Source organism: Sapajus apella, unplaced genomic scaffold, assembly GCF_009761245.1.
Source record: "Sapajus apella isolate SASKATOON/1434 unplaced genomic scaffold, GSC_monkey_1.0 scaffold23, whole genome shotgun sequence".
NCBI lineage: Eukaryota > Metazoa > Chordata > Mammalia > Primates > Cebidae > Sapajus > Sapajus apella.
The window spans coordinates 8,530,259-8,542,569 of record NW_022436963.1 but is presented as its reverse complement, the minus strand read 5'-3'; the positions used below and the strand labels follow the sequence as shown (position 1 = coordinate 8,542,569).

At 48.4% G+C, this 12,311-nt stretch overlaps 1 protein-coding gene across 2 annotated transcripts in view; it reads left to right on the top strand.

Annotated features, from left to right (window-relative positions):
* Positions 1-4,970: 4,970 nt before the first annotated feature.
* Positions 4,971-12,311, top strand: part of IL17RD (interleukin 17 receptor D) — a 78,073-nt gene continuing 70,732 nt past the window's right edge. For both annotated transcript variants that reach the window (XM_032290258.1, XM_032290257.1), the window contains exon 1: positions 4,971-5,200. In XM_032290258.1, coding sequence (XP_032146149.1) covers positions 5,075-5,200 — 126 coding nt within the window. In that variant the 5' untranslated portion in view covers positions 4,971-5,074. The remainder of the gene's footprint in view (positions 5,201-12,311) is intronic.

Sequence of the window (12,311 nt, the reverse complement as noted above, 5' to 3'; positions counted from 1 at the left end):
GCACACCACCACGCCCGGTTAATTTTTTGTATTTTTAGTAGAGATGGGGTCTCAAACTCCTGAACTCATGATCCGCCCGCCTCAGCTTCCCAAAGTGCTGGGATTACAGTTGTGAGCCACCACGCCTGGCCTTTCAACAGCTTATTTTAAGGTGATTTTATCTGTTTAATCCTCAGCTTTGTTCCAAAGAGGGGAAGGTGGTGATAGTTTCTTGCCCACTGATGTGTGCCAGACAGAGTGCCCGGCACGGGTGCAGAGGTGAATCAGATGACAGCTCCCTCTCACCATGTGGGGTGGCTGAAAATGTGACTGGACTATAGGCAATCCTGGCCTTGGCAGGTGAGACCAGGTGTTGTACTGAGGGAGGCCTTCCCTAGCTCATCTTCTGGTCACCTCCACAGGTGAGCTCTACTGTGGCCTGGAGGAAACTGTGATCCATAGAGGGCATGTGGGGCCTGGTCCCCTCATTTTAGCTCAGCTTCTAGGACAGAGAGACCCACTCCCTGCAGCTTCACAGCTATTCTGAAGGGTTGGGATAAAAAGAGAAGATGGACGCCAGGCGTGGTGGCTTATGCCTGTAATCCCAGCACTTTGGGAGGCTGAGGTGGGTTGATCACCTGAGGTCAGGAGTTCGAGACCAGCCTGGCCAACATGGTGAAACCTCGTTTCTACTAAAAATACAAAAAATTAGCCACATGTGGTGGCAGGCATCTGTAATCCCAGCTGCTCGGGAGGCTGGGGCAAGATAATTGCTTGAACCTGGGAGGCAGAGGTTGCAGTGAGCTGAGACCACACCATTGCATTCCAGCCTGGGCAACAAGAGTGAAACTCCATCTCAAAAAAAAAAAAAGAGGAGATGGGAGAAAGAATCAATGGGAAAGACCGGAATGTGGAGAATGTTGCCAAATGCCAATTTACTACCTTAATTTCCTGACCAGATTTGACCGTTTGATGTCTGTAGCTCTCCTCCCACTCACACACGTGCTGGTGGCCTTCCTAGAAGGGAAATAGGAGGGCCTCGAGGTCCCTGGTCCTAAGGGATGTCATTCTAAGCATGTTTTAGACTGGAAGGTTAATCTTTTTCCTTCTTGTGCCCTCCACACCCCTTCAGAAAAGTTTGCGCTCTCTCTGAACCCTGCAGCATGTTTTCAGAGGCTGTTAGTTGCCAGATTCTGCGGTGAGCTGTGGATGGGAGGGAATTCAATAGTGGGTGGGTGTGGAGATAGAAAGGGAGCAGGAGTGTGACTCTGCCTTCCCTGTTGTACAATCATATAGTGATGTGATAAAACCAAGGGAGAAACAGTTCCTCTCACCCATGCTCTCCTTGAGGCTCTCCCTCTGATGTAAGCTCTAAGTACTGCTCCTTTTACTGGAGTTCAATTCCTGACTAAAGAAAGTGTACTTATGGGCTGGGCGTGGTGGCTTATGCCTGTACACCTAGCACTTTGGGAGGCCGAGGCAGGCAGATTACCTGAGGTTGGAAGTTCAAGACCAGCTTGGCCAACATGGTGAAACCCCATCTCTACTAAAAATACAAAAAATTAGCCAGGCACGATGGCTCATGCCTGTAATCCCAGCACTTTGGGAGGCTGAGACAGGTGGATCACCTGAGATCAGGAGTTTGAGACCAGCCTGGCCAACATAGTGAAACTCCTTCTCTACAAAAAATACAAAAAATTAGCTGGCTATGGTGGCAGGCGCCTGTAATCCCAGCTACTAGGGAGGCTGAGGCAGGAGAATCACTTGAACCCGGGAGGCAAAGTTTGCGGAGAGCTGAGATCATGCCATTGCACTCCAGCCTGGGCAACAAGAGCAAAACTCCATCTTAAAAATTATATATACAAAAAATTAGCCGGGTGCCTAGATCTTGATTTCTAAATTGTATTCTCCAATAAAAGAAACCAAAAACCCTTATAGCTACTCTGGAAGCTGAGGCAGGAGGCGGAGGTTGCGGCGAGCCAAGATCTCACCACTACACTCCAGCCTAGGCTATAGAGCGAGACTTCCTCTCAAAAAAAAAAAAAAAAAAAAAAGAAAGAAAGAAAGAAAGAAAAGAAAGAGTACAAATGGCCAACAAATGCATGGGAACACGGTCTACCTCATTTGAAACCAGAGAAGCCAATTAAGATGGCAATAATACAATAATGAGCAGGTTTAGACAATTTTAAATGTGCATAATCAGCAATTCTGATTCTAGAAATGTATAAAAAATCATTGAATCAATGTGTCAAGATAAATGTGTTAGGGTATTTTTGAATCACTGATTCGAACAGACGTTTATTAGCATGGGGTTGCTTAATAAGTTATAAAGTATATATAGGCTGAAATGTTTGCCTCTTTGTTTCCTCCCTGTTTCACCAAAACCCACGTGGTCTTGGCCTCATCACAGCCTCTGGCACCCCCGACTATCATGGCCAAACGCTGGACATCCCTGTTGTGGGGGCTGCAAACAACCCAGGAACGGGTACCAAGAATGTGGGGGAGGGTGGGGAGGCACTGAACCAGCAGCTTCCCAAAAGGAGTGATGTGCTTCCCGAGGTCTATTCATAGAAGGCTACTCCAGAACAGTCTTCTGTGGATCCTGGCTGTTCTGGTGTCTGAAGAGGGTATGGTACACCTCACTGGGTCTGGCTGAATTCCTGAATTACAGGCAATGAGGTTGAAAAAAGAAAAAAGAAAAAAAGGGAAAAAAATTCTGCCCAGCATCTGAGATGGACGCTGCTGTTTGGGGAAGCCAGCACCCATTCTCCCTTTCCCTGGCAATAATGTCAGTGTTCCTTTGGACAAGCACTGTTTCACACTTCCAGCCCCTGAAGTTCAGGTGAGGCTGGCGCTACTCCTTTGTCCTAGACGTCACTACTTCCAAGTCAATCCCTGGGACTTCTGCTAGCATTACCAAGACTTTCTCCACTTAAGCCCTCCAAGGAGATGTGGGCAGGGTACAAGCGAAAGTGCAGGAATCCTGTGTTAGCAGTGGCTGAACTTAGGCCAGGTCAGGCAAGGAGAGGGAAGGGATTCTGGGCCCTGGAAGGAGAGTCATATAGAGGAGCCTACCCTGTTGAATGGATGGAGATGACAATTTCCAAGGTTTCTTGAGGCAAAAAGACCAAGATAAGGCTGGGACTGAGGGGAGATCCATGCAGCAGGAGCCAGGTGGTAAAGACAGAGGGACAGAGAAGGCTAGTACGGATTTTATTCTAAATGGCCTGTACATAAAAGCCACCACAGAATAGTTTTATTTATTTATTTTATTTTTATTAATCTTCCTCTGAACACAGAACACATACTTTTACTGTTTTTTGTTGTTAATGGTGGTTTTTTTTTTTTTTTTTTTTTATCTCTTTAGAGACAGGGTCTTACTCTGTCACTCAGGCTTCAGTGCAGTGGCAGGATCATAGCTCACTGCTGCCTCTAACTCCTGGACTCAAGCAATCCTCTAGGCATGGGCCAGCACATCCAGCCTAGAGTTTTGTTTGTTTCTTTGTTTTCTAAGTTTAAGTTATTTATTTAAGCCATCTCCTGCCACAAGCAAAGCGATGGAAGATCAGCATGCCAGTCATCATTTGACACAGGTAAAGAAGGTGAGCCTAAGGTCCCGTATTTTTTTCTGGTCCGTGTGCTGAGTAATGGTCCAAACCAGTGCTGTGGTCCCTGGTGCCTGGGTAGCGGTCCAGATTCTCTTCATCTTCACAGCCAGTTGGAAGTGGATTCACATGAGGGCTGTGAAATAGAGTATGGCTACTATCTCCCCAGGGATACGGTTTGGTCCTGATGTGGAGATGGGGGTAGGGGCTGAACTTGGGTTTCTTGTGTTCTCCATGGTGTGACTTCAGGAACACATTCAACATGCTGACTGCCACCCCGGGGAGCGTGAGGAAGAAGGTGAGGGCCTTCCACATGCTAGCCTTTCCCTGTCTGCCATGGGCGCCACTGGACATAAACCACCCCAGCTGTGGGCGAGACCGACCCAGCAGCCGAGAAATCCATGATGCAGCAGCTACCACCATTTTCGCCCTGGACCCCAGCCTAGAGTTTTAATTAGAAGAAGTCAGTAGTCTGATTTGTGTTTTTGGAGGATCACTTTGGATCCAGGGTGGAGAAATGTATTGGATATGGGGACAAAGTCAGAAGTAGAAAAAGCCCTTAGGAAGAGGAGATAGTGTTCTTGAGGAAGGGGGTAGTGGAGAGGGACAAAGTGGCAAGAGTTAGGTGCTAAGATACAAGACAAAGGGCCAGGAGGAGTGCGGTGAAAAGCTGGATAGCTTGGGCTACTGAGCTTCTCTGAGCCTCAGTATCCTCTTCCATAAAAATAATATCCACTTCATGAGGGTAGGTTAGACAACGGTAGTAGCTGAGAGCGTTGTTTTTAGTCAGATCTGGATTTGGATCTCGGGTCTGGCAGGTGACAGCTGTGTGACCTTATGAGAGACTGTTAATGATAGCCTTTGTTATGTTTGAACCAACAGAACTCTCCCCACACTAGGATACTTATTCTAGCTTCCTTGGGGGTGGGGGGAAGGTACCGTGGAGAGAGCAAGGCTTTTGTCCAAAGTCCTACTAGTAAATGTGGAGCCAGGATTTCTCTGTCGCGTTCCCCTAACTTTTCTGCGTCTAAAACTGGGATAACAATAATACTGACGCTTACCTGTGTGGTTGGTAGTACACAGAAAGGGGTCTGGCACATAGCAGGTACTTATTAAATTATTAAAATTATTATTATTATATTCTTTGTGTTTTCCTGAATTTTTACATGGAGTGAGCATTATTTGGACAAATCCTTTGGATTAAAAAAATACTAAGAGGGGGAAAAAACTGCGGCTGCCAGTCTCAGCAGGGGCTTGGGGCGTGACCAGGGGGCGTGGTCTACGGGGGCAGGGCCACGACTGGAGGGATTGGCTGTGGGGGCGGGGCCAGGGCAAGAGACTTGAGGATTGGGGCGGGGCCCGGGTTGGTGACGCATGCCCAGTGAGGTCCTCTTGGCTGCCGCCGCCGCCGGGGCCACCGCCCACTCGGGGCTGGCCAGCTGCGGGCGGCCGGGGCACAGAGAAGGGCCCGGCTGGGCGAGCGCACGGCCATGGCCCCGTGGCTGCAGCTCTGCTCCGTCTTCTTCACAGTCAACGCCTGCCTCAACGGCTCGCAACTGGCTGTGGCCGCTGGCGGGTCGGGCCGCGCGCGGGGCGCCGACACCTGTGGCTGGAGGGTAAGGCGAGGGCGGCGGGTATCTTGCTGTCGCCAACTCGCGGGGGACGCAGCGCGCACAGGTGCTCGCGGGGAGGCGAGCCCGCGCCAGCCTGTCTGCTCTCGGTGGCTTTCGCTGCCGGCCGGGGTCCCGCTCCTCCCGCGCATCTTCCTGCTTTGCTTTCCCTCCCGGGGCGCGCGTCCTCTGGCCCTCGCCGGGATGAAAGCGTCTGCCGGACCCCGGCTTTGTGTTGCTAATGAGGTGCGGCCGCCGGCCGGGGTCCCTTTCTGAGGGCAGGCGTGAGGGGCGGCGGGGGCTGGGCAGGGCGCCCCACCCTTTGTTCTTCGCCCGGGACCTTCTTAGCCCCTGGGCTGCGTGTCCCGGGCTGGCATCCCCCGAGCCATCCGGACGGGGGAGCGCGCTTTGGAGAGGGAAGGGGGTCTTCTCCCAGACTTCCAGTCCACAGCTCTGCCAAGGCCCGGGCGGCGGGAGAAGGGACCTGGAGCGCCGGGAAGGGATGCGCCGCGCTCTTCTGGTAGCTTTGTTCCTCCTAGCCTGGGGCCGTCACCCCACTCCTAGCCCTCCTCAGACTCCGGGACCTCCTGAGAAACTTTGCCTCCCGGTTCAGTCCTTCGTCTTGTGAAGGTCTCGCGGCTGTTGCCTTCCTTCCCCTCTTCGAGTTGCGGATATTTTTCCGCCAAAGGGCCGTGTGAGTGTCACCTGGGTCAGGTGCCCAAGGCGAGACTGGAGAGGTGCCCAAACTTTGGCCGTGTGCGTGGAGCCGTCTCTCTGGAACCAAGCGCTCCTTCGACACTGTCTCGGCCGTGTGCGCGGGTCACTGCCATCCCCTTCCCGGCTCCTTACCTGGGCTTCTGGGGATTACATCCGTCTGCCCCGAGCTTCCCACAGAGGCAGCATGGGCCTCTCGGGGTACTCACGGCCTTAAGCCTTGTGAAGAAAACGCAGGCTTTGCACTCAGGCAGCAGTGACATGATCTTGGCTCTGCTCCTGGGGAGCCTTGAGCCTCAATTTCTTCATGTGAAAAACGGGATGAAATGAGAATTTCCTTAGTATTGCTGGGCTGAAGGATAGGTATGGAGTGGTTTGCTTAGGCCAACGTTGACTCACCCCTCTTCTGGGTGGCTCCAAACAGCCTCAGCACGGCCAAAACCTAGGACATAACAACGCGCTTAGGGACCGGATTGGTGCCTCCAAGCTCACTTGCACCACAGTCCGAGAAATGTGGTGCAGAAAACCAGGTGTGAGCCAGGCAGCTGGGCTGTCTTCAGACTGAATAGCTAAGCTATGGAGACAGCTACGACGCCCGTCCTCCCTGCCTCACATCCCACGCCCTTGGACTCTATATTTCCTTCCCAGTTGAGTAAAGCATCACATTTTCTTACTCTTCCATTTTAGTAAAACATCACTGCTCTTGTTTTATTGTTTCAAAACAGTTTTAGTAGCTAGCAAGTTTCCTCAAAGCTGTCTCGTGTTGACTTACAGATCCTACCAGAATTTTGGATTTAGACTTTTGCTGGCTTTTGAGTGACTACAGTAGCATCATAGGCGTTTTATTCTGAGTGTTCGTGTGATGGCATAGGTAAAGCAGTCCGATTTGCTGTTTTCCTGCAGTTGCCAAGGTGGCTTCATATGCCAGTGTACAAAACTGGTGAAGTTTTAATGCTGTGGGGTATGATAGTGCCCCGACAGAGCCAGGCTGATGATTTTATTCTAACTGTGGGAGTGTGTTCTCCTCTCCCAAACCTGCACCCTCACAGAATGATGGGTCTGTCCCAGTCACCTAACACTCATGCTGACCTTTTCCCCACCACAACCCCTAGATTGGGGGTAACTTTCTCAACTGCTCCTGCCTTGGCCCCACCAATCCTTTCCTTGGGTCATCTTTATTCCCTTCCTGTATGATCGTAGAGGCCCCTGGGCCATGTCCCAGATTCCAGGCTCATCCAGGCTGTTACATGGTTCCTTCTCCTGGATTTGTTGCTTGGTGCATTTCACGGACCCAGTTTACCCACATGCTTTGCATTCCCATCCTTTTCAGCCTCACTCTTTGCCCCTTGTACCCTGCTCCTAACTCAGGATGGATGCCCTCTGTGCTTTGAAGGCATGCTTTTCCCACCTCCTAGGATGCCTTTTCATCCCTGAGAATTCCTTGCCTAGCTTAAGACTCAGTTCAGGTGGTGCCCCTCAGGGCACTACTGATTGCCATGCCCTTTGCTTTGCCTTCTCATGCAGGTCCTTGCACTTTGGCCTCATCAGACCACATTTTCAGTATTTGTTCACTTCTGTGTCTTCAGACTAGTTTCTTTAGCCAGGTACTGAACCTCATCTTGGTGGTCTCAGAGCCCTGTAAATCCTGGCTGAACCAAATTAGACCTTGCTGCCTTCCTGCTAAATGCTGTATTTCCTGATAGATTTTAAGAAGTAGGGGCAAAGATCAGAGCCTCAAGTTCCATTGTCTTTGCAGCAGGCCTTTGCACGTGCTGTTCCTGCCTAGTTCCTTCACTTTACACCTCCGCAACTTCCCTAGCATCACTTCTGCAGAAAACTCTCCCTGTTCACACCTCCCTGGGTCATGTCTTCCAGAAGCTGCTCTGTCAAGGAGTCAGCCAAAAAGTACTGGTACACAGTGACTAGAGTATTTGATTCATGTTTGAGTCGCCTACCAAATGATAGGTACGCAATCCATAGAGGTTGGCTTCAACTCTAAGGTTGCTTACAGTTGGGCTATAGGAACATAGAAGAATAAGGGTCGACTATATGTGATGCAAATCAGAGGAGGCTTCCTGTGGATCTGGGCCGTACTCAGAACCTAAGAGGAGGCAGCAAGGTGCAGTACCAAGCCCTGAGAGACTGGATTTGGGTACTGGAGCAGAGCTGAGCAAAAGATCCCCTTGATCTCCAGGGAACATTTGTTCCAGGAACCCTTGCCCCTGCAGGAATGTGTATTTTCACAGGACTTGCAAGGTGACTGCAGCCAGCCAACCCTCTGCAGCCCTGTTAACAGACCCTTCGGGGGCTGCTCCCAGAGGAGCCAGGAGCTGGTCTGGTTTAAGTGGTCAGGTTTCACAACCTCCCTATTATTAGTTGGGCAATTAAGAGGCTGATACCATCTTGAACACAGGTCAGTGTTCGTGGGCACACTTCCTCAACTACTTAAAAAAAATTCTTTTAGGGTCTTTGCCAGATAAGATTGCTGCTTGAGTTATAAATACTGTGTTCCCAGAGAAGCAATAACTTGTAAAACCTCCAGAGGGACCCGTATCTTCATTTACACTGGCTCTTGTCTTAGAGAGTGGAATGGTTTTGTTAGTGGAAACAAGTTTTGTTCGTAACTTTAATTGTGTCAGTCACTTGTACTGAAGTTTTGCCGCCCCTCGTCTTGCTGGTCTAGAAGCTAATTTATGGAACAAGAAGTTAGGAATCTACTCCCACAGGTTTTTATTTAGTGTCTTCTCCTGCAGTAGGGGCGGAGGGAACATTTCTTGCCGCCTCACCTAAATGGAGTACACCTTGTCTGGCCTGTTATCCCTGAAACACAATTCCTACTGCCCCTGCAAAAAAACCCTACTCCTTCAGGAATTTGGGAAGCCAGGATGCCAGCATCCTGGCTTCTTTACAATGAAATACAAGTTTCCCATTTAAGGCAAATACTTCATCTCAAAAGGTAGGAAGGAATAGGGTGGTACTTGGAAAAGAGAAGTTCCAGCTGGTTAAAATTTAGGTTCCTGATAAAAGTCCAATCCAAGAATTATCCTTGGCTGTGGGCCCAGGCATGTTTATTTGATTCTGAATTGGATGCATTTTCATTCACTTGCAGCTCATGGCTCCCAAGCCCACATCTGGTCTGCCTATCCTATGGCCATGTCATCCATGTTACAGATGCTCTTGTGTCTGTTACAGAATTCTTGGTTAAAAAATTACTCAGTCCTGGTTGATACATTTTTTAGAGAGACGTTTTTATAAGCAGTGCAAAGCTTTCTTCCAGCCTCTTTTGCCTAGTTAATTGGGAACTCTCCTGGCCCATGTCCATCTTTCTTAAGCAGCCCTCTCTTCTCTCCCCACCCCAACCCATCCGCCCAGCCCCAAGCCCCTGCAGTGCCTGGGGCATTCTGCTGGTTATTAACTTGGACGTACAGCTCGGTGACCAGAAGACCAGAAGCTACTTTCTCTCCAAGACACCCAGGGCCTTCTAGTATCAGAATTGCCTTAGGACTTTGTTAAAATGCAGATTGAAAGCTAATGGGATCAGAGTGGGAGTGTGGAGCCCAGGAATTGGCATTTTAACAAGTTCCTCTGAAGATACTTATGCTATAACAAGGATGAGAGACCTATTGTTTTAGGGGACAGGGCTTGCACAGTCTGGAGAAGGGAGAAGACACATTCTAAACATTTAAAATCAGAGTTTGGCTTTAAATTATGTCCCTGGATTGAGAGAGGAATGTGGAGACTTTCTCAGAGCCCTGACCAATGAAAGGGGTCAGGCTTGCTGGGTAGTGTGAGGACAGGGGGGTGAGGAGGAGCTGGTTTGGGTGGGTGCCTCTGGCCTGGGGCTGATGAGGAGGCCTGGAGTTGACTTGACACTTCCACTGGGTTCCTCCCTAGAACTGCTGGGTTTGTCTGAAAACAGTCTGAGGAAGGAGTAGCATAGGATCCAAATCAGATTCTCGCAGTTCAAATCTTACAACTTCCCGACAAAGAAAAGAACTGCTAATGCTTTTAAGTATTTTTCATGCTTCATTTGGCCTAAAACATGTTTTTTTTTCTTTTTTCCTTTTTCCTTCTTTAAAGGTTTCAAGGCTTTTTCCTCCTCTGTCCCTGAACTTTTTATATTGTATGCCCCAGCAGATGTCTGCTCCTGCTGGGGCTACCCCATCAACAATTTTATTGTCCTTCTTCATTCCCCACTGCCTTTTTTTCTTTCTTTCTTTCTTTTGAGACAGAGTTTAGCTCTGGCGCCCAGGCTAGAGTGTAGTGGTGCGGTCTCAGCTCACTGCACTCTCCGCCTCCTGGGTTCAAGTAATTCTCCTGCCTCAGCCTCCTGAGTAGTTGGGATTACAGGTATCCACCACACATGCCCAGCTAATTTTTGTATTTTTAGTAGAGACAGGATTTCACCATGTTGGCCAGGTTGGTCTTGAACTCCTGATCTCAGATGATCTGCCCACTTTGGCCTCCCAAAGTGCTGGGATTACAGGTGTGAGCCACCGTGCTTGGCCCCCAACTCCCTCTTGAGCCTGCTTATGATGGGTGGGTTTTTAGGCTTCTAGAAACTTGAGCCTCCACCCTGGATTTGTAAGAATGTGGGGTGAGAGGGGGCTCAGGTATCTCCAGGAGCTTGACAGGTTGAGAGGTGCAGTGGCCTTAGAGCAGACCTCTCTCTTGCCACCCTGCCCTTTTCCATTTCCCGTCTGCAGCCAGACCTTTTCCATTTCCCATCTACCCCCTAAATTTGGAGAGCTCCTGCCCTCAGTAAGCTGGGGGGCTGTCTGTGCTGGAGCCACAGGCCCCATCTCCAGCCAGCCAGACTTGCCCAGCCAGTGGGAGGCATTGTCCTCCTGGGCAGTGTTTGTCTTGGCTGCTTGGATGTTCTGAATGGGCCTGACACATGATTAGGTGACTGATGGCCCCTGAAACACATTGTCTCCTCCGGGGCCCACAGCCTTTGAAGCTCTTCCCGGTGGGAAGTAAAGAGACTATTTGCTCTATTAAAATGCCTTGGTATTTCCTCTGTTTAACCACAGGCCACTTCCCCTCTGCCACTCTAAACCCGGCAGGGCCACCGGCTGATTGAAAAGACACAAGCCCTCAAGTGATCACATCCTATTGAAACAGATAGTCTTACTGCAGATTAAAGCTAGGGGCCAGTCTTGAAGAAACAAATCCAAGGGAGATGTTTGAGATGGCTCCTTATCTTGCTCAGGATTTAGTCTGTTGAACAGAATTTACACTCAAAGTCCTGAATGCATATATGTAAATATGTCCTTTTTTTTTAAAAAAAGAAGAGATACCTACATTGTAAATTAAGTCAGCGTGTGTTTAATCTACATATGGCAGGTTAAAGCAATCGAATCAACAATTTCTCATTGTGTGAGTTGGAAACCTTTTGGTGTCTCAGAAGGGCATGATGTCTGTTCATAGAAAACCACACTCAGCTTTTTTCTCTATTTGCAGATTCTGTCTGTTCAGTCATGTGCTGACCTAGTAAGAAAGAAGTCTGTAGCTTAAATAATACCAAGAATATCTCTGGGGAGACTCCTTCATCCTTTCCCAGACAATATATTAAAAGAAGGAATAATTAATAACAAACGCCAGGTAGGAAACTAAAAATTGAACAATTAGAAATACTACCTATATAACAAAGACTCCATCTGTACCCTGTTTTTGTGAAGTGGCCTAAAAAAGGAATAACTATTTTCTAATAGAGACTGTTACATTAATGTTGACAACTCCATTGTTCAAAGTATCTGAGATAAAAATGGATTCCCTTTTCTTTGGTTCCTTGTTTGGAAATGTTGGGGGAAGGTGGATGTAGCTAATTAAGGCTACAACATTTAAAGGGGGGACTTAATAGGTACCAGCTGTCCTCAGCAAATCACTGGGTGGATGACAAAATAAAGAAGTGATGTGAACACACATGTAATTCTCTTCTGAAACGGAAGTGGGCCCATAAATTTTCTGATTTAATAGTGTAAATGAAAACTACCTCTACTGTGCTTATTTAAGAAGCATTCGTTTTATAGTAAAATGAATGCTAAAGTGTCTTATTTGCATATGGCTGGTACCTTAAGACTTGAAAGGCCAGTAGATGGCAAGTATTATTGGAAGCTTAGTAAATTGTAATTTTATTGTACCGTTCTTCATTCCAAACCTGATCTAATAGACATTAATCATGAGGCTTTTCATTAAAACTACTGCATGGTAGGGAAGCGTGCTTGCACGTACCAGAAAAGCCATATAAAATTCAAGTATCAACTTTGAAAAGGGAATGGAAATTGGTAGTATTAATTAAAATGTTTGGATGGATATTTACATTTCACACATTAAATGAATACTTCATATGAATCCCTTTGAAATCATGAGGGATTAGGCCTTAAATCCAACTTTTTTTTCA